Genomic DNA, 23,162 nt, shown 5'->3' on the forward strand with positions numbered 1-23,162 from the left:
AGGAGGGAGCTGTTGTGGGGTGCTATATAAGGAGTAACAATCAGCCAGGAGCAAGCTAACAAGCCTACAAGAGCCTAACTAAGCTTTCCCTAGCAGAGTCTGTCAGCAGCTATCCCTTCACTAATTACTGTAGGCAGATGAGTGAGTAAAACGGCCGGAGTACCCCGCCTTTTATAAGGGAGGGTGGGGCTCCAGGAGTGAGTGTAGTCTGATTGGCAACAATATGCCTGCTGACTGTGATTCATAGACAAATTGTGGGAGAGGAGGAGGCATATCTACAGGAGACTGCTGATGAGTATACTTCATAAATATACTATTCTTTCTGACAAAAGTGACAGATATCTAGTCTTACACTTTATCCACACAGGTTAACCACTCTGTGACCGCCTAACGCCGATCGGCAGCTGCAGAGTTGCTCCCCCAGGACCGCCTTACACCGATTGGCGTCAAGTCCTTGAGGCGGAGATTATCAAGGAACACTCGCGTGATCGTTGCTGAGACGCGGAGCTCCATGTTCAGAATGCCAGCGTGATCGTGGCTGACCGGCTGTAAATTCTTTTTAAAAAGCTGTTGTTTACATTGTACAGTGCTGTGATCTCCTGCCGGAGACAGTTCTGTAACTGGGCTGTCCCCTTGAGTGGCTCACAAAGTGATCTCCGGTTGATGCCTGGGGAGATGGGGGGGGAGGGGGGATGGAGAGAGGGAAATTTAAAAAAAAATAGGACACTTTATTAAAAAATAAATAAATTATAAATTATTAAAAAAAAGCAAAGACTGCAGCAGCGATCAGAACCCACCAACAGAAATCTCTGTTGGTGGGCAGAAAAGGGGGGAAATTAATTTGTGTACTAAATTGTATGGCCATGGAGCACACTGTTTTGTTTTTGTTTTTTAACAGTTGAAATTTTATTGATTTTATGAAAAGGAAATTTACAGCATAGTGCATATACAGTTAGATCATTGTAAAAAATCAAATCATATGGCAACATACATTACTTCAATATAATATACTGTAGAAGTTACATCAAGTAAAATGTCAATCAGCATCACTATTCATTTGGTACTTAATTATTAGACTTGTAAATGGAATCCATTGCACAATGCTGTAAGAAGAAGAAAAGGAAGAGAAAAGAAAAGAAAAAAGTGACTGCCTCCGTCCGGAGTCCCACCTGGCTCCCTCCCCCCCAGGTCAATACTTGTAAGAGCTCAATCCAGTATAGGTATAAAGTTAGAATTTGTAGCATCCATAATTTTGTCCTCCCAAATATCCCACACCCTATGATACTTTTTAGGACACCGTCTGTTCATATACGTGCCTTTTGTACAGTGGTAACGAGTGATTGATAGCTTTTGCCCATATCCCCAGAGTTGGCACAGAAGAGTTCTTCCAAAGTTTTATTATTTCTATCCTAGCTTGAAAGCACAAAGTTCTGACTAGTATTTGTTTATATCTGGTAAGAGTGTTTTCCAACAGTTTTCCAAGGAGCATCAGACCTGGATCTAAGGGAAGCGTAGTTTGCACGGATGCTCATCCGGAACCCGGGTACCCGGATAACGCGGGTATCCGACCATTTTTCCGCTATCCGGTCGAATCCGGATTCCGGATACCTGGGCCAATATCTGGATAGCTCTATGCGGATATCTGGCCGCATAATCCGGATACCCGCGGATATCCGACGGATATCCGGATCCGGGTACTGTAACAAGGGAGATGATGTCATTGAGCCAATCAGAGGGCTCCCAGCCAATCAGAGGGCTCCCAGCAGAAGCCCTAGCAACCAATCACAGAGGGGAACTCTGGCCAGCCCCACCTGACCTCATTGAGCCAATCAGAGGCCTCCCAGCCTAAGCCCTGGCACCCAATCACAGAATGGAACCCTGGCCAGCCCCCATGTGTAAAAAGGAGGGTTCGCATGATGAGACAGATCATCCTTGCTTGTGTGGCTGGCTGGCTGGTCACTGACAGACTTGCTCCAGTACTGTTGGCTTAGCAAGTGCTGCCTGTATACAGTGATAAACCTAAAGCTTTGAGTGCTAAACACCTTCACTACACTATTGTTCTATTGTTTTTTAAGCTAGCTAGTGTAATTGTTTGATTTCATTCACTCAGTTACGGCCTGTCTGTGTCTGTGTGTGCTGTGCAGGCCAGCAGGACAGTATAGGTTAGGGAATATGATTTACTGTGTTATTGTATTGTATTATATAGGGTGACCATATTTTGATTTCCAAAAAAGAGGACGATCACAACAGCATGTGGGCGTGGTCATGGGTGGGGCCAAATATACAAGACCTTAGCAGTGTGCTGTTCAACTTCGTGGGCATGGAGGGACGTTTTTTTTTCCAGACCACATGGTGGAGGGCCTGCCAACCACAAAATGCAATCAGATTCGCAGAAGAATTTTCCACAAAATGCAATGAGATTGGCAGATTTCCCCACAAATGTGCGGACAAGGTATATGTCCGCAGTATAGGTTAGATAGGAATATGGCCCCAGTATAGGTTAGATAGGAATATGGCCCCAGTATAGCTTAGAATCTCAGACCCTTATGCTCCCACAGGCTGGCCACACAGCAGCAGGGCCGGGCCGAGGCATAGGCTGGAGAGGCTCCAGCCTCAGGGCGCAGTGTAGGAGGGGGCGCAGAATTCATTCAGCTGTCATTCCTAATTGTGTTTGAAGCACAAAGAAATAGGGAAAGGGGATACATGGCAGTGACTGCAAGCCAGATAACTAGATATTAAGGTGTTGGGGAGATTGTGGGCCCTGTGGTGCCTCTTAGTCTAATAGCAATCAGTGTGTGATGGCTGGGGAGGCAGGAATGGAGGGGCGCACTTTGGTGTCTCAGCCTTGGGTGCTGGAGGACCTTGTCCCGGCTCTGCACAGCAGTGACTTCACTGCTAACAACTCAGGCCCTTATGCTCCCACAGGATGCCCACACAGCACCAGCATGACTTGAATCAATTCACTGACACTGACAGACTGAACTCAGGGCTCAGGCTGTGCTGCTGAGCTGCTCCCACAGGTCACACACAAACAGCACCAATGATCAGCCCAGCGTGAGTCCCACTGAACTCAGGCTGTCTCTGGCTGTCTCCACCCCTCTGCTCTGCAATTTTCTCTGTCTCAGTGGATGGGGGCGGCTGGAGGTGGAGCAGAGCAGCAGGAAGGGATTGACCACTCACTGCCTAGCCCGAGGAAGAGCCGTTTGAGTCAGGAGTCAGGAGCTGAAGGAGATGAGCCGAACACTGGGAGCCCAAGCTGCAGAAGAACAGCTTGCAGAAAGAGAAGATCCACTGAGGCTGAGATGAGCCAAACACTGTGAGCCAGCGACAGAAGAACCACTTGCAGAGATCCACTGAGGCTGAGATGAGCCAAACACTGCGAGCCCAAGCAGCAGAAGAACCGTTTGCAGAGAATCTCTGCAAATGGTTCTTCTGCCTTGGGCTCGCTGTATTCGGCTCATCTCAGCCTCAGTGGATCTCTGCAAGCAGTTCTTCTGTCACTGGCTCACAGTGTTCGGCTCATCTCAGCCTCAATGGATCTCTGCAAGCAGTTCTTCTGCCACTGACTCGCAGTGTTCGGCTCATCTCAGCCTCAATGGATCTCTGCAAGTGTGTTCGGCTCTCCGGACAGATTAAATATCCGGGAGGACAGCCCGGACAGGTCTGAAAAAGTGGACCTGTCCGGGCAAAAGAGGACACATGGTCAGCCTAGTATTATATAGTTAGTTAGTACTGCAGTTAGTTGTTAGAGTAGTACAGTGTTAGCTTACTACAGTTTACTGCATTGCTGCTATGCTGAGCATTGTCAGTGTGACAGTTAGACAGATAGTGTGCACTGTCTGTCCTCTACTCTGCGGTCTGTCACTCCGTGCTGATTTGATTTAAAGTCCAACACTGATTTTATTAAAGTAAAAGTACCCCACATCATCTGGTGACATCATCCCGTATAAGTTGTACTATGTCTGCTGGCACCGGGGGAGGGGCAGCAAGGGCAAGAGGACAGGGAGCAATATTACGGCTACCTTCAGAAGGTCTGCCGTGTCATTGTCGAACCCAGCAGGCAGCCTACCCTCAGTCAGCGAGCTTTTCGCTCCAGGCGCCACAATTGAACTCAGGGCTGTTAGCCGCAGGGAGTTTGAGGAGGATGTTCTGGGTTTTGAGGAGGGGGGGTATGATAGTGATGATGGGATGAAGGACCGTGCCTACCATCCACAGGATGGGGATGTCAGCTCTGACTCTGAGGATGCGTCGGTGGGTTTCGCACGGAGGATCAGCATTGCAGACAGTGGCCATGGAATGCGGGACCCACATCTTTCTGCCGCTACCACCAGCCGCACCACTCAACCCCCAACCGCCACAGGGAGAAAAGCCGCAGCATCCCATTCAGGCCACAGGGGAATCTTCACCTCCCCAATCTGGCGGTTTTTCACTCTGCCCTCATTGGACAGCAAGTTTGCCATATGCAATGTGTGCAAAATACAGATGAGCAGAGGTTGTGACCCCTACAAGTATGGCACCTCCAGCTTCATCACCCATCTGGCCAAAAAACATATTGTTGAGTGTCACGGACGGTTGCGGGGCCGCAGACGCGTCCTGGAACCGCCCGTGAAGCGATCACACTTGATTCTCTGCATCGATTGCGCTTCAGATCGATAGAATCTGGAGCAGCTGAGTCTTTTCTCAGCAGGGAGATAGCATCAGCTTAACTGCAGAGAGTCCCTGGCTTCAAGCTGTGCTGATGGCCCATCCATCAGGTATAGGTGACAAGCACCATGACAGAAGCAATCTAGAGTGGGAAAACTCAGACACTCTGGCTCCTTCCCCCAGCAGGGGAGCCGACATGTGGCTTGCTGCTGCCAGCTTCAAAAAGAACCTCACCTAGGGATGACCTGCTGTCAATCCCAGATGTAGATCATATTCCATAAAATGCTATATGTGTCATATTTTCTGTGTTGCCAGGCTGGCAGAGCATGTAGGGCCCTGTCTGGCGCTGGTTCTGAGAACATTTCAGAACATTCTGAGGTAAAGACTGTCAGTTAGGCAGTTCGAAAGTGCCCTGATGATACCACAGGGGTCCCACCCCTCATGTTTGGTATCAGGCTGCTGGGTAAATCGAGGCAGACCTGAAAATATTAGTAAATCTGTCCTGACCTGTACGGTTCTGTGAGATAGAGCCCATATGTGGTTAAGACATGATTTCTGGTCCCCAGGACAAGGGAAGGACTCATCTCATGTTCTAAGTGGGTGTGTGGCCCTGCCCTCACTCCCTCCTACTGGATCAGGGGCATAAGAATGGCAGAGGAGACAAACTCAGTGTCCTCCACCCTGAAACATCTTGAACTCATCTGTGCCAGCTTGAGGATATGCTGGCATCCACCTGGTCTGAACTCTGAACTTTGATTGAAACCCAAGAACTTTACAAGTTTTCCCACTAAAGGACATCTTTCCAGGAACTATTATTTTTTCTCCCTTCTTTTATTTTTGCATACTGGCTATTACTGTTTTAATAATTGTTGATTTTAATAATTGTCTGCATATATTAATTATTTATATTGCTTTTAATAAACCGACACTATCGTCAGTTGTTGTTCTAGCTACCCTACTATTCAGCACGCACAGAACTGATCCCGGGTCTCTGAAGAGACGCTACTATTGGTTGTTGTTGGCTAGACAGAATAGAGTGTGTTTAACCGTTTTTATTCGCAGGACTAGTCAGTCAGCGGGCTCCTCGGGCCCATGGTAACCGAGGTGGTGGCAGTTATACCCTGAATTAGTGTGTATTTTGTAATTACCGTATCTCACAGGCTCCCTTCTGGTTTGTCTGCGGCTAATTATACAATACAATACAATACAATAACATTTCTATAGCGCTTTTCTCCCATAATTCCCAACGGTTCCTGCGCATTGACTGCGACCAGAGTTAGCACGATCCGTGCGCTGGCACCGTTTGGAAGGCCATTTGAGGTCTGACCACTAGGGTCTCCTGTGACATTGAGCATGAGGAGTTTGAGAGGCTGAAGCAAGCTGGCGCTGGCTCCCACCACCATGGTGCCACAGGCCACTGCTGCTGATACCACCACCTATATTCAACCCAAAACACAATTGCGGTGTCATTTTTTGGAGGTGTCTGGGCTGAAAACTGTCATGTCCCAGTTGTGCGATTGGACTTTTGACACAATGTGGGCTGCACGACCGCTGTCTGGAACCTAGTCCTGATGTTAATTGACAGCTTTTTTTTTTTTTCATTTTATGTCCACCATATAATAAATTAGTGTTTCCCTTAAAAAAAAACATGATGCTACATGCATCATTTACCCTAAAAACCCTTTTTAAAGCTATTTACAGGGCACGTCTGGTTTTTCTACCCGGATACCCGAATAGGTCGGGTATCCACGGGTAATTTGGTCGGATATCCGCATTTACTCGGATATCCGCAAGGTTGGATCCGGATATCATGATCGGATCCGGAAATCTGGGTATCCGGATCCGGTCGGGTTTTAAAAAGTACTACCCGAGCAACCCTGGTCAAATATGCCTTATGTAGAAATTTGGTTTGCACCAATTGATCCTTAGCTGAGATAACCGAGGTGGGGTGTAATTCCAGAATTTCGTCCCATCGTCCCTATCAAGCTCTCCTACATCTGTTTGCCACTTATTCAAGCATTTGTCCAGTTTATTGTTATTTTGTGTTAATAGCATTTTGTATAGCTGAGAGCGTTTTTGGTACATCTCTGGTCAAGAGGAGTTGTTCCAGCTAATCAGTGCTTAACGCGGGGGGTTGTCTGCCAAACTGTGAACTATAGGCATGGCGCGGCTGGAGATATCTAAATAGGAGCTGGTTTGGAAGGCCATATTGAGATTTAAGATTATCGAAGGATAAGATGGAGTTCCCCTGTTGGATATGTGCCATAGTTTTCATGTCATACCTAGCCCACACTATAGGATCTGGAATAGTCTGAAAATGTTTAAGGTGTGGGTTACCCCATAGTGGTGTATATGGGGAAAATGTGTTGTCCTTCACTAGTGGGGCCCTAGCCACCCTCCATGCCCTACAAATTGTCACCATAGCCTGTGTAGCTTGTGTAGAAGATTAGTCAAGTGTTCGTATCAGGGATGCTCATCCGGATTTCGGATATCCGACCATTTTTACCCTATCCGTCCGGATCCGGATTCCGGATAGTTGGACAGAAATCTGGATAGCTAGCTACTACCGACCCGGATATCCACGGATTTCTCCCAGGTATCCGATCCCGGATTACAGGTTCAATAGCAAAAAGGACCACCCCCACCCCTCTCTCTGGTCTTGCCAGGATTTTTAGTATGTCAAAAGCAAGCTCACATCCCTTGGCCGGGAATTGAACCCAGGTCAACTGCGTGGAGGCCAGCTATGCTCACCACTATACCACCAACCACACACACAGCAAAGGACAGCACTTTGAAGTCTGGAAGATTCCAGGGCAAGGGTGGGAAGAATGAAAAGCTAGGTGGCCATGCAACCATTCCTGCTAACCTAGAGCTTACTTATAGACAGTCATATGAGACATATGCCGGGTGCAGGGCTGTGTGGTGAGTCAACACATTGGCTTAAGACTTTACCAAATCCAATGCTCCAATATGGGGAAGCTTCGCTGCTTCCTTTTTTTTTTTTTTTTTAAGTGTGGTGTCACAGTTCACTCATCTCTTCAACCACAAGAAAAGCCCAGGAGTAGTGAGAGAGAGAGAGAGAGAGAGAGAGAGAGAGAGAGAGAGAGAGAGAGAGAGAGAGATTTTTAGTTTCTAAAACAGTTAAGAAGCTTTGATATCAGAATCCAGTCGGATACCAGAATTCAATTTGAAATAAAAACAAAAATCTGAGTGAAAACAAAAATCTGGCAGCCTACAAGTAAAAGAAAGTTATATTTACCCGAGAAGTCTTGTCCCACGATGCTGTCCTGAAGTCCCTGCCTGGCCCCGCCTCTTCTCTCTCTCCTCTTTAAAGAACCTCTGTCGCAAAAATCTTAAAATTTAAAATACATATTAACATAAACAAATAAGTACATTTCTTCCAGAGTAAAATGAGCCATAAATTACTGTTCTCCTTTGTTGTTGTCACTTACAGTAAGTAGTAGAAACCTGGCATTACCAGCAGATTTTTGACTAGCCAATCTTCTCATGGGGGATTCTCAGGGTTTTCTTTATTTTTAAAGCACTGAGTGAATGGCAGTTGCTTCGTCCAACTGCCAAGTAAGTGTGCACCAAGCAGGGAGGCTAGCCAGCATCTTTGTTTACATCTTTTTCAGGGAATGTCTTTATAAAGAATAAAGGCCATGCTGAGAATCCCCCATGAAGAGATGAACTAACCCAAAACCTGTTGGTTATGTCAGATTTCTACTACCTACTGAAAGTGACAGCAGCATAGGAGAAAAGTAATTTATGGCTCATTTTACTCTGGAAGAAATGTACTTCTTATTTGTATGTGATTTAAATTTTAAGATTTTCACGACAGTTGCTCTGTAAGTGGTTAAGGGAAAAATTGAACTTGGGCAGTCACTTCTTTCATTAACTTCACCAAAATAAAAAGATTTATATTGAGGCAAAACGCAAACAGACTGGAGTGACAGATATCTAGTGTTACACTTTATCCACACAGGTTAAAGGCAAACTTGCATTTGGGCAGTCACTTCTTTAACTTCACCAAAATGAAAAAAAAAATTATCTTGAGGCAAAACGCAAACGGACAGTCTCTGGCAGAAAAAGTTGCAGATATACACTTTTCCTACAGATAATTTTCCCAGCTGATTTCTCTGTATATGTATCGCTCTCTATGCAGTCCTTCACCTTTACTTTGCTCAGCCTATGCTTGACATATGCATGTACAGTAAATGCTCTATTGTCCTGCTCCTTCAGTGCCTAAGGCCTCGTTCATACTGCACGCGTTTCCAGCCGCGTTTTGGAAACGCGTGCAGGTGGCCGACACGCACGACATCAGACATTGCATGCAGTGCAATGTCTGATGTTCACACTGCATGCGTTCCGGACCTGTGCGGTCCGGGAACGCATGCTGCACGCATTTTTTGTAAAAACGCGTGGCTGTCCCATTCACTTTTCAGATGGGATCAGCCACGCAACGCATACGAAGGCGGATGGCGTGCGTTCGTACGCGTTGCGGTCCGCATGCGTTGCGGTCCGCGTTCTGCAGTCTGAACGGGGCCTAAATCTGTTCATCTTTCTCATGCTGTGTTTCTTTTAGTAATATCCCTTCACCTTTTTCTGTACTTGCTTCATTCTATCTGTGTTTCTTACTTTCATTATTTAATTTACTCATTTCTCTGTGTATGGCAGCCTATCCCCTTCTCACAGCTTCAGCTGCAACACTTCACTTCTCATCACTGCTGCATATAATCTCTTTTCTGCTGCTTGCCTTCTCCTGTTCTCCAGCCTGACACAATCTCTCTCCCTTTTCTGTCAGTTAGGGCTGGTGCACACCAAAACCCGCTAGCAGATCCGCAAAATGCTAGCAGATTTTTAAACGCTTTTTTTTATTTTTATGAGGCGTTTTGCTAGCGTTTTGCGGATTGCTGCTGCGGTTTTCAGTATAGTAGATTTCATATATTGTTACAGTAAAGCTGTTACTGAACAGCTTCTGTAACAAAAACGCCTGTAAAACCGCTCTGAACAGGCGTTTTTCAGAGCGGTTTGCGTTTTTCCTATACTTAATATTGAGGCAGAAACGCATCCGCAATCCAAAAAATGCCTCACCCAGGCATTTTTCGTTTCTGCAAAACGCCTGCCGCTCTGGTGTGCATCACCCCATTGAGATACATTGACCAAGCAGATCCGCAGCCGCAAGCGGATCTGAAAACGCCCAAAAAGCCGCTCGGTGTGCACCAGCCCTCACTCTGTTTTTCTGGGCTTCGTTCTCTCTCCACTATAAGCTTTTAATTTAGCATTCTTTCCTTCATTGAATAAAAACAAATGTCATTAACTTTTCTGTATTTTTCTGCTTTGGCTCCTCTGCCATCTTTTTTTCAGTTAACTCAGACACAAACCAGCCCGGACCAGTTTCTCTAACTGAATTACCCAGCTAGCCTAACTGAAACTGTGCATGCCTCTCTCATCCTATCACAGAGAGGGATGCACAGCTAACTTGGCAGAGGGGCATGTATGTGACAAGTCACCTGCTTGCATCTGTGCCTCCCACTATGTGAGTATGTCGGCCATTTTAACTACTTTCCCAGATTTCTGGGAAAGCCACAAAGGCCATGGCCTAGAGCAATAAAATCAGATAAGGTAAGAAGGGCGGTAGGACATGGAGAGAGAAGAGGTAATATGTCAAAGTAAATAATCTCTTCTGCTCCCACAGCGCAGCCAGCCAGCGCCCTGCTCTGCACTAATAGATGAATTCCAGAGTCCCCCAATCCCTGCTTCTCTCTCACTTCCTGTGTGTTATGACAATCAGCATCTGTTGTCACCTGATGATCCATTTCTCTGTATGATGGACATACAAGTCGATGTGAGAAATACCAGGGATTTATTTATTAATTATTTATTTATTGTATTTATAAAGCGCCAACATATTACACAGCGCTGGACATTAGTTTAGGTTACAGACAATGTTTAGGGGTGACATACAGCAAAATGACAATACCTGAATACAAGAAAGACCAGATTATGCAGCACAGTATGAGTACAAGGTAATGCTTAGTCACTGGAGGGGAGCATGGAGATTAGGCAAGTTAGGTTCACTCAGATGCATAGCATGGGTTCACAGTAATGGAGGTGCATGATCAGGTAGGACACAAATGGAGGAGGACCCTGCTCAAAGGCTTACAATCTAGAGGGAGAGGTAAGGACACGAAAGGTAGGGGACCAGAGTTCAGCTGTGGGTTTAGAGCACTTGTGAGGGGTAGTAGGCCAGATAGAAAAGGTGAGTTTTATGGGCTTTCTTGAAGATGTTGAGAGAGGGGTCTGCCCTAATGGGTAGAGGTAGGGAGTTCCATAGTGTTGCAGTAGTTGTTGAGAAGTCCTGGAGGCGTGCATTGGACTGGGTGATGCGGGGGGGCGGTTAGGCGAAGTTCATTGGAAGAGCGGGGTGAGCGGCTAGGTGTGTACCTCTGAGTAAGATCATAAATGTAGGTTGGACAGGTTTTGTGGACAGATTTGTAGGTCAGATACAGTATCTTGAATCTGATTCTGGACTGGATAGGAAGCCAGTGGAGGGATTCAAGGAGGGGATCCGCCATGGTGGAGCGATGGGAGCAGTGGATAATTCTGGCTGCCGCATTCATGATGGACTACATTACAAAACAGATAGAACTAAGTTCTCGCTGAGTTTTAATGCAGGCATTCATAAACATCAGTGAGCTCTGCTGGTTTCTTCACCTCTTTTAAGCTGGCCATACACTAGGCCGATTCCCGCCAGATCGACAGCAGATTCGATCACTGGGATTGAATCTGCTGTCACATCGTTCCCGCTACACGCCGAATTTCGATCTATCCCGTCCGATGCCGTCGATCGCTCCGTGCGGAAAATTACCGTCGATCGCCTGCGGGTAGGGAGCGCGTCGCTAGCGGTGTTCGAGTGCCCGACGACCGACGCAATAGAGCCCGCATACATTACCTGCTCCGCCGGCGCGACTGCCCCCGGTCACCGCTGCTCCGGCTCCGCTCTGGTCTCCGGGTCCGGCATGCTTCACTTCTTCTAGCCCGGCAGGAAGTTTAAACAGTAGAGGGCGCTCTGTTTAAAATTCCTGCCGGGCAGGAAGAAGTGAAGCATGCTGGAGACCAGAGCAGAGACGAAGCAGCGGTGACCGGGGCAGTCGCGCCGGCGGAGCAGGTAATGTATGCGGGCGGGGGGGGGGGGGGGGGGGGGGCGGCGGCGGCAGCACCATCACCACAGATTGTGAACGGTTTCAGGCTGAAATCGGTTCACAATCTGTTTGCAGTAAAGGTAGCCATACGATCCCTCTCTGATCAGATTCGATCAGAGAGGGATCTATCTGTTGGTCGAATCTGATGGCAAATCGACCAGTGTATGGCTACCTTTACAGCTTTGACCCTGACCCCAGCAGTTGTTAATTACTCTCTTATCTAACTAATTTATGACTGTCACTTTTTTTTCTAGCTAGCAGTGATCTCTTCTCTTCTTCAGTTAACTCTTTCCTGGCTCATTTTCTGTCCTTCAGCTCCTACCATCTATGAGAACTGCAGGAATAAAAATGTTGTTTGCTTCCCTTTCATTGCTAAACTGTCACCTGAGCTGTTACTACCTATGCTAGTGTGTATGGTTTGGCATCCTTCTATTTTTCTGTAGCAGTAGAGCATTGTATCATCTTAGCCATCAGTGAAAGCAGATAGTTTTGAATCAGTATGAGACCATTTATTGGCTTAAAAGAAAAAGAGTAAGCTTTCTGCTAATAAGCCTTCTACAGACTTTGTTCCTGTATACCGTCAATATGTTAGAGCACACCACTATGTACATTCAGCATTCAAAAGAGATACATAGATTTTTCAGCAAATATAAATAAATGTCATTCAGATGCTTTAAAGTGGAGCTGAGCTCTTGCACAGGACAGAAGGAAAAAATACAGAAATGTACCCTGTATGTATTTAGATAGCCTGTCTAATTCCCTCTCATCTGTGTCTAATCACAAGTTGTAATTTGATCTCTACACTGTGTCACCTGACTGCCTCAACATATAAGCTAATTTGAAAGCACAGGATCTTAACAATATGTCGGCTTCCATGAAATCAGTAAGTAGACACACTGCAGATTTATTGCAGTATTTGTATCAGCTGTAACAAAGAAATGTTTTTCTTATGTTGTTGCGTATCTTTTAGAGCAGGTCCACTCTAATTCAGGTCCAATCGAATTACAACAGAACATCCAAAGTGGGTCTTGACAGGATGTTTGCTACTTACCTGTTCTATGTTTTGGATGATCTTCTCTCCATTGCGCTGCCCTGCCACCTGTTTGTGGCTCCGACTGCAGCCAGTCACACAGAGGACAAGGAAGCAGTGCATGCTCTGGCCACTCGCACTCCCTGTAATTTCTCGCTCCTGCCCAGATGTACACAGCAACCGAGGCCGGTACAGTGTTATGCATTCTTGACAAGTACCGGTCATACATCAGTGTAATTTCTCAACTATGCATGTTCAGAACACTATCGGCTGCTGTGCACATTCGGGCAGGAGCGCAAATTACAGGAATTATTTGTTGAATGGGGGGCAGAGCAGCACAACTGAAATGAGCCCATTCAAACCAGTGATCGTTAGTCAGAGTGTTGGACAGAATATTTTTTGGTGGTGGGGTTGGTGACAGCAGGCCTAGGGCACTGGAAAGTACAAATCTGGCCCTTTCTCCCTCCTCTTGTTTGCAGCCTTGGCCAGGCTACATTTTAACATATTACAAAAAAATAAGGAAAAGTAGGCAGGCACTCAGATGTGGTGTGTGGACGATGATGAATACAATGCAATGCTGCTATAGTGCAACCCTCAGCAGTAGTAACGTGCTCTAGAGATGAGCATTTTAACATATTAGTTGGTACTGTGTATTTATTCAGGCATTCTGGGCTAAATTTTGAAAGGCTAATTGCAGTTAAAAAGCTTGCCTTTTGGGATGAAAGCAGACCTGCACACAGAACTTCTTCTCTGTTCTAAAAGATACACAATAGCATAATAACCTTTAAAGAACATTTCTTTGTTACAGCTGATACAAATCCTGCTGTAAATTTGCAGTGTGTCTACTTCTTGCTTCCATGGAAGCAAACATAGGGTTAACATCCAGTGTTTACAGATAAGCTGCTCTGCCAAAGCAGCAAGATGACATAGCAGAGAAATCAAATTACAGTTGTGATTAGTCATAGATGAGGGGGAATTGGACAGGCTAAACTAAATACATGCATAGTGCATCTCGTTTTCCTTCTGTCCTGTGCAAGAGTTCAGGTCCACTTTAATAGAAGGATGGCTAGTTAACTGTCACAAGAAGCTATTGGTGAGGTTATTATTCTTTTATGATAAAAAGACAATTTCAACCAAGTAGAAAAACACAACAGCGCCTCCAAGTACTCCTAATCTAAAGCCTGTTTAAAAAAAGCCACCGCATAGCTCATCTACACCAGGTTCCCATAGCCCCCTCTTCCATCCTGTCAGCTCTGCCATTCTGCTGCAGTAGCCTTTCATATTGCCGACATCTTCACAGCAATGGCACTGACCCGAAGTACGTTTGAAATACTTACGGGTCAGCGCCATTGCTGTGAAAATGTCAGTGTATTTGAGAGGACACTGAGGCAGAATGGGAGAGCTGACAGGATGGAAGAGGCAGCGGTGAGAACCCGGAGGCAGCAATGGGAACCCGAAGTAGCAGAGTTATATGGTGGCTTATTTTTAACAGGTTTTTAAATATTGAACAACATAAAAAACTCACATCTCACCATTTATATGCAATAATAAATATCTCACTTTTATTAACCACTTAAGGACCAGGGTATTTTTCACTGATCTGTGCTGCGTGGGCTCTCCAGCCCGCAGCACAGATCAGCTTTGAGGCAGGGCGATCAGACTTCCCCCCTTTTTTCCCCACTAGGGGGATGTCCTGCTGGGGGGGGGGGGTTTAATCGCCGCTGCTCTTTGTGGCCGAGCGGATGGGGGGGCTCCTCAAAGCCCCCTCTGCAGCGCTATTCCTCCCTCCCTCTCCTTCCCTCCCTCCCCTTCGCTCCATGGGCGGCACAGGATGGCGATCCATCCTGTACCGCCTCTGTACCGCTTCAGCCTATCAGATGCCGGTGATCTCCAGCCATTCAGAGGCCGGGGATTGCCGATCTCCTTTACGGTGCTGCTGTGCCGTACGCGCCGTATGATGTAAACACAGGGGATTTCTTCCCCGCGTGTTTACATTTCGCCTGCGAGCCGCGTTCCATGGAAACACCACTTCGACCTGCTGACGCCTATCGGCGTTAGGCGGTCGTTAAGTGGTTAATTAGTCATGTATCAGTTTACACAAAAGACAAAAATACACAATAGGGAAACTTACAAAACAAAGGGAGAAATAAAGGGGGACCAAACACATTAAAACCCACAATAGGGACTGGTAAATGGGGGAATATTGTCTATAAAGATATATAAGTTGGTATAAGATCTCACAGCACAGGTAAAGGGGTTCCAATAAAATAAATATACAAGCAGCTTTCTGTAACGATCGGTGTCAGCACACAGAGAGAATATGATTATTGGTGATCTGCAGTATTACCAAGAATACAGATTATACCCGATTATTGATGATCTGCAGAATCACCGATAATCCAAGTATAACTAACCTCTGGACACCTCTATAGTGTGAGTGTTTGGTGCAACCGTAATAACTTTGAGTACGACCACCCGAGGAGCAGGTAGTCTTTGGCAGTACGGGCGATACTGCCTTTTGGGAAATACGAAAACCTTCCAGCAGCCTGAGACCTCCAAAGGGGTGGAGTCCCAGGGTGAAGGTAGGAAGGACCTGAGAGTGAGTGACACCTGAAAGGTGGATGTCACTAGCAGGTCTGGAGACTATCTCTTAAAGAGAGAGATAGCTCTCTAGGTCGGGCAAGCCAGGTCGGCAACACACAGACAGATAAGGTACAAAGGCAGAAGACTGATTCGGTATCCAAGGCAGGCAGGGTTTGGCAACAGGTAATCAGATATAGGTAGGTACCGAATCAGAAAGCAGAGGGATAGTCAGGAATGCAATAGGTCATAACAGATATCAACAATGCCTAGTCTTGGGTGTGAGGTCCGTGGTCTCTACACCCTGGAACTAGTCTGGAGTATAATATGATGGTACAGCGTATTCCTAGACTTGGGTGTGAGGTCCGTGGTCTCGACACCCTGGAACTAGTCTGGAGTATAACAGAATGTTAACACAGAGTTCCTAATCTTGGGTGTGAGGTCCGTGGTCTCAACACCCTGGAACTAGTCTGAAGTATAACAGAATGATAACCCAGAGTTCCTAATCTTGGGTGTGAGGTCCGTGGTCTCAACACCCTGGAACTAGTCTGAAGTATAACAGAATGATAACACAGAGTCCCTAATCTTAGGTGTGAGGTCCGTGGTCTCGACACCCTGGAACTAGTCTGAAGTATAACACAATAATACACAAAGGTAATCTGGCTCAGTGTGAATTCCCAGGTCCTCCTGGTTCTAAACCACTGTTGGATCTGACTAAGGTCTGAGTGCTTCCACGTAAGTGTTCGCAACGGCAGACAACCTGAGAGTGACCAGCAGTGATTCTATATAGAGCAGCGCTCTCCGGCGCCACCCATCAGCGATCAACCAATAGCCACTTGCCTTGAGGTCAGCTGACCAACCTGGTCAGCTGATCTCTCCTCGTTTGTCATAAAGGTTCTGCCTCTCAGCGCACGCGCGCGTATTCCTCAACCTGTGTGAACTAACAGACCCAGCCACACCAGACGCACGCTGCTGCGGACAAACCGCCGCGCTGGACGCGGAATCAGCCGCCTTGCCGCCAGTACACGCGGCGGCTTTTCCGTGTTCTATCACACTTACACAGAGTTGCTGTGACTAATAACAGTAAAAAAAGTACAAAATACTGAATACAATTGTGTAACAAAAGCATATGCCACATAAATAATACATTCTACCAATCACAATAAAAAAAAACATAAAGTGCATATGCCTAGTGATATACAGATAAAGTGCAAACCGGATAAGGTCACTGGTAACAATTATAAACACCCTGAATAACCCCTATATACCATATGAAGCCGCAGTCAAGTAATGTCAAACTCCTAAGGGAATACGAGCACTATAAATCATAAAGCATAGAACCGCTAAATTACCTGCGCTAATCACTGCTCCAAACGCCGCAGCCACAGTGTAAGAATGTCTTACACGTGTGTCGCCCGATTAATCGGCTTCTTCCGAGACCACACTATAGTGCTCGGATCCTCCTTAAATCATTACAAAGGTCAGTGATGTCAGTGAAAAAGGAGGAAGGCGAAAAGTGTTGCGTGGCCACACAGCAGATATAGTGAAGCCATTGTGTTGTTGTAGGAAAGCGGCCTGCGTCACATAAGGGAAGGAAAGGGTCAGGGGGAAACTGAGCTTCTATATGGCATATGTAATACAAATCTAAAAAAAAGACATAACCAATAATTATACATATAAAACTACACACTTGACCATAAGAGGTCCGGTCAAATAGTTCCAATAGGATTCCTTATTATAAAAAGAACGCTGAATAAAGGATAAAGAGAGTTGCTTGTAAATTATGATGAATCGTCTCATGGAAGAACAAAGCCAGGGACTGTTACCATCCTGTGGTCATGAGACAAATCTAATATGAACATCTTAATCATTGATCATTATTTAGCAGGAAGTAGAGAGTGTATCGGCGGCTATGCAGAAGAAACCAGCGGCAAGTGAGTGGCAATCGGAACGTAGGGAGGTGAGTTGCTCTATACATCGCTTCAATGCGCTTTACTCTGCAGGGAGCACGGAGGGCAGCCCCGGGGAGAGGAAGGTATGGAGTAAGCGGGCTGCCCTCCCCATGGCTAACTCCCCCCTCCATTTTGGGAGGCACCTACCCATTTAACCTATATTGCGGGCACTTACCTTTCTAACCTATACTGGAGGCACCTACCTACCTAACCTATACTGGGGGCTCCTACCTATCTAACTTATACTGTGGGCACCTACCTTTTAACCTACACTAGGGGCACCTACCTATCTAACCTATACTGGAGATACCCACCTATCTAACCTATACTGGTAGCAACTATACTGGCTACTTATTTTGGAGGCACCTACCTAGCTAACCTATACTATGGGCACCTACCTATCTAACCGATATTGGGGGCAACTATACTGGCTACCTATATTAGAGGAACCCACCTAGTAACCTATACTGGGGACACCTACCTATCTAATCTATACTGGGGACACCTGCCTATCTAACCTATACTGGGGGCAACTATTCTGGCTACCTATAGTGGAGGCACCTCCCTGGCTAACCTATACTGGGGGGACCTATAGCTGGCTACCTATACTATGTGCAACTAGACCAGGCTAATCTATACTGCGGGCATCTATACCTGGTTAGCGTGGGGGGGGCCCAATTTTGACACCCTCGCCCTGGCTGCAATTTAGCCTAGAAACTAGAAAATGCGTTACTGGATCTGATCATTTCTAATAGACCAGATAATGTATCAAATGTGCAGGTTCAAGAACATTTGGGAAATAGTGATCACAACATGATAACGTTTGATCTGATGACTGATAGGCCACGGGGCAGCGGGACCACTAAAACTATGAATTTTAGAAAAGCAAAGTTCACTCAAATTAGGCAGGCACTAAGTTTGGTGAACTGGGATAATGTACTACAAGGGGAAGACACTGAAGGGAAATGGCAAGCTTTTAAACTTATACTCAATCAATACTGTAGTGTGTATATCCCATATGGAAACAAAATGTCTAGGAATAAAAAAAGGCCTCTATGGATGAATAGAAAGGTTAAAGATAAAATGAAGAGGAAAAAGAATGCCTATAAGGTCTTAAAACAGGAGGGGACCGAGGCTGCACTAAGCAATTATAAGGAGTGCAATAAAAATTGTAAAAAAGAAATTAGGCAGGCAAAGATTGAAGCTGAAAAACAAATCGCTAAGGATATCAAATCTAACCCAAAAAAGTTTTACAAGTACATTAACTCTAAAAAAAGAAAGGTTGACTGTATAGGACTCCTAAAGGATGAGGATGGGAACTCAATGGTGGATGACCAAGGTAAGGCAGAGTTATTAAATGCTTTCTTTGCTTCTGTCTTCACAAAAGAAACAGCACTGTTGCAAACTACAGAGGCAGAAGAGTCTCAATCTTCTAACTGTAATATTAAATACTTAACGCAGGAAGAAGTGAAGGCAAGACTAAATAAATTAAAAATAGACAAGGCACCTGGCCCGGATGGCATGCATCCTCGGGTCCTAAGGGAATTAAGTTCAGTTATAGATAAACCCCTTTATCTTATCTTTTGTGACTCTCTTGCAACTGGCAGAGTCCCAGTGGATTGGCGTACAGCCCACGTTTTCCCATTATTTAAGAAGGGCAAAAAATCTGATCCAGGAAATTATAGACCTGTAAGTTTAACATCAGTTGTATGCAAACTATTTGAGGGGTTACTAAGAGATATTATACATGACTTCATAGTAGAAAATAATCTTATTTCTCAGCATCAACATGGGTTTACTAAAGACAGGTCCTGTTTGACTAACATGCTCAGCTTTTATGAGGTAGTGAATGCTAATATGGATATTGGGAATGCTGTAGATGTGATATACTTGGACTTTGCAAAGGCCTTCGACACTGTTCCCCACAAAAGTCTGGTGCAAAAGTTGAGGATGCAAGGACTGGGGAAGAGTTTGTGTTCATGGATAGGGAACTGGCTAATGGACAGAAAACAAAGAGTTGTGGTCAATGGATCGTACTCAAAATGGGAGACTGTTAGCAGTGGGGTCCCACAGGGGTCTGTTCTGGGTCCAGTGCTCTTCAATTTATTTATTAATGACTTAGTAGATGCAGTAGTGAGCAATTTTGCTATTTTTGCAGATGATACAAAATTGTGCAGAATCATCAACTCTCGGGAAGATAGTGTCATATTGCAACAGGATCTGGATAGGATGGCTATATGGGCACATACATGGCAGATGAAATTCAATGTTGACAAATGTAAGGTCATGCATTTTGGACGTACTAATGGTCTAGCACCATACAAAATAAATGGGATACAGTTGGGGATATCAAACTTGGAGAAGGACTTAGGAGTACTCATTGACAACAAGTTAAATAATCGTACTCAATGCCAAGCAGCTGCAGCTAAAGCTAACAAAATTTTGGGATGCATTAAAAGGGAAATAAAAACTCGAGATGCTAGCATAATATTGCCCCTGTTTAACTCTCTAGTAAGGCCACATCTGGAATATGGAATTCAGTTCTGGGCACCACATTACAAAAAAGATATTGCAGTTTTAGAGCAGGTGCAGAGACGAGCAACAAAATTGATGCGTGGGATGGAAGGTCTCACTTATCGAGAAAGGTTAGATAAACTGGGTTTATTTAGTCTAGAGAAAAGACGCCTTAGAGGGGATCTAATTAACATGTATAAATACATCAGAGGGCAATATAATACCTTGGCGGATGAGCTTTTTGTCCCTAGGCCTTCTCAAAGGACTAGAGGGCATGATCTGCGCATGGAGGAAAAACGTTTTAACCATTTATTTAGGAAAGGGTTCTTTACAGTAAGAGTGATTAAGATGTGGAATGCATTGCCACAGGAAGTCGTTATGGCAAACTCTATACCTGCATTTAAAGGGGGCTTAGATGCTTTCCTTGCGTTGAAAGACATCCATGGCTACAATTACTAGGTAATGCCTAATGATATTGATCCAGGGATTTTATCCGATTGCCATCTGGAGTCGGGAAGGAATTTTTCCCTTTAGGGGCTAATTGGACCATGCCTTGTAAGGGTTTTTTCGCCTTCCTCTGGATCAACAGGAATATGTGAGGGAGCAGGCTGGTGTTGTACTTTATACTGGTTGAACTCGATGGACGTATGTCTTTTTTTAACCAAAATAACTATGTAACTATGTAACTGCCCTGTACACATGTTTATACATTACAAACTAATTATATATATTTGGTTGCGCTCTCTGGTTACTCCTATTGGTAATCTAGGTTTTTAAATATTAACGCAGGAGGGGCAGTTCAAATAGGCGGGGTCAGGGGAGGAAGGGACATTCTTAGGAGAAGAACTGCCACTTCCTCCCCACCCATATTCAATGCTCTTTACTACGTGAAGATTTTGACTGAATAGAACGTGGTCCACAGGGGGCACTAGAAAAAAAAGGAAGTTACTGCAAATCTTGACATCAATCCCAATACTCTAGCTCAAGTATTCTGACCCACCTTGTAACTCTAAGTCTGTTAAAATATTATATGAAGTTCTTTATGTCTGCATTATATTTGGTTTCATTGATATGCTATGGCTATAGGTTTCTACCTACTAAATATGTTCTTCTTCATTTTCAGGCTACAGCTTTTTCTTCAAAGACCAGTATTATCATGAAATGGAAGATAAAATACTTAAAATTGTCAAAGTTGGCAACATTAAGAATGACTGGCTAGCTTGCTGAAGAATTTGCTGCACATTTGTCATTTATGTTTTGATCTTAATTTTCAAAGGACTGTTGTGATATCTGGTCTGGTACCAGTATATTGACAGATTACCTTATTAATTGATTGCCATTACAATGCTGGGAAAGCTACTTTAATGTACGTTTAAAAATCTCCATGTAAGATTTTGCAATAAAAAACGTGTATTTATTATAATGGTTAATACTGTAAAGAAGCCTACAATGCACAGTGCTCAACTGTTTACGAGAAAAGAAATTAACCAGACTTTGATGTTTAAGTATAGAAACAGATTACCTCTTTTTTTGCTTAAACTTTTGCCACCTCAGGTTTTGGATTGCTGCAGCCCATAAAATGGATGTCAGGACTTGATAGGTTTGAGGATATAACTTTTTTTCACATTCAAAAAAGTATTTTATTGCAAATAAAGTCATGAGTGCAGAAATCAAAATTGACATTTTTATGAATTAAATTTGTAAGACATGACTGTGTATCATAAAAAGGAAACAAACAAGTCTAAATGTGTAATATATCATGTAGCATACGTGATCGGCTATCTCCCTCATGTACTATATGTGATACTACATGGCAGTGAAAAAGTATTACATAGCAATAAACAGCCCCGACCCATGCATAAAACTCTACGTTGTTTTATGTGAGTGCAATACCCTTTGTATGATATTAAATCATTTTATAGTACTATGCTATGAGAGGTTTTTATTTGAGGTTTATTTGAGGTTATCACATTGGCCATGAACAGGATATTGAAGGTGGCATAGGAAGTGGACTGTATCTGATTGTGGAGGTCAGGGGTGACCTGGGAATATCCCCAACATGCTAAAAGAACCTGGTGGCCATGGCATCTGGTGATTAGGGATGGACCGAACCTTCGATTTTAGGTTCGCGAACCTCCGCAAACGTTCGCAAACCGCCATAGACTCATACCTCCCAACTTTTTGAAATGAGAAAAAGGGACACGTAAGCCACGCCCCTGCCACACCCCTGGCCACGCCCTCACCACGCCTCTAGTCACGCATACCATAAAGTTTTTATAAGAAACATATGTTGTTTTATAATTCAAACCACACTGGTCCTTTCTATCCTGGTTCAGGAGGGTAAGGGTGCCCAGGGTTGGGGAGGGTGCCCGTGGGTAGGGAGGAGGGTAAGGGTGCCTGTGGGTGGGGAGGAGGGTGAGGATGGCCGTGGGTGGGGAGGAGGGTAAGGGTGCCCGTGGGTGGGGAGGAGGGTGAGGATGGCCGTGGGTGGGTAGGAGGGTGAGGATGGCCGTGGGTGGGGAGGAGGGTGAGGATGGCCGTGGGTGGGGAGGAGGGTGAGGATGGCCGTGGGTGGGGAGGAGGATGAGTATGGCCGTGGGTGTGGAGGCGGATGAGGGTGCCCATGGCTGGGGAGGAGGATGAGGGTGCCCGTGGCGGGGGAGGAGGGTAAGGGTGCCCGTGGGTGGGGAGGAGGGTGAGGATGACTGACCGTGGGTGGTGAGGAGGGTAAGGGTGCCCGTGGGTGGTGAGGAGGGTAAGGGTGCCCATGGGTGGGGAGGAGGGTAGGGGTGCCCGTGGGTGGTGAGGAGGGTGAGGATGGCCGTGGGTGGGGAGGAGGGTGAGGGTGCCCGTGGGTGGGGAGGAGGGTGAAGGTGCCCGTGGGTGGTGAGGAGGGTGAGGGTGCCTGTGGGTGGTGAGGATGGCCGTGGGGAGGGTGAGGATGGGTGCCACTGTAAAAAAATAAAATAAAAAAAAAGATCGAGGCACCAGCCGCGGGTAAGTGGGATGCGGGACGCGTGCATCCCATTACTACCTCCCTCCCTCCCTTGGAATCTGGCCCCTGTGTGTCCCCCCGTTTGCAGTGCGGAGCAGGCTGTCATTACCTGCGTCCAATGCCTACCGATGTCCAGCTTCATTCTGCCTTCCTGCTTCCTGTGACGTCACAGGAAGCAGAATGAAGCTGGACATCGGTAGGCATGGACGCAGGTAATGACAGCCCGCTCCGCACTGTTAACG

At 45.6% G+C, this 23,162-nt stretch overlaps 1 protein-coding gene across 2 annotated transcripts in view; it reads left to right on the plus strand.

Moving 5' to 3' along the window:
- MMP2 (matrix metallopeptidase 2) overlaps nt 1-21,855 on the plus strand; it is a 1,058,469-nt gene extending 1,036,614 nt beyond the window's left edge. For both annotated transcript variants that reach the window (XM_068260421.1, XM_068260420.1), the window contains one exon: nt 21,049-21,855. In XM_068260421.1, coding sequence (XP_068116522.1) covers nt 21,049-21,152 — 104 coding nt within the window. In that variant the 3' untranslated portion in view covers nt 21,153-21,855. The remainder of the gene's footprint in view (nt 1-21,048) is intronic.
- Nucleotides 21,856-23,162: the final 1,307 nt, after the last annotated feature.

This window comes from Hyperolius riggenbachi, chromosome 11 (genome assembly GCF_040937935.1).
Source record: "Hyperolius riggenbachi isolate aHypRig1 chromosome 11, aHypRig1.pri, whole genome shotgun sequence".
Classification (NCBI taxonomy): domain Eukaryota; kingdom Metazoa; phylum Chordata; class Amphibia; order Anura; family Hyperoliidae; genus Hyperolius; species Hyperolius riggenbachi.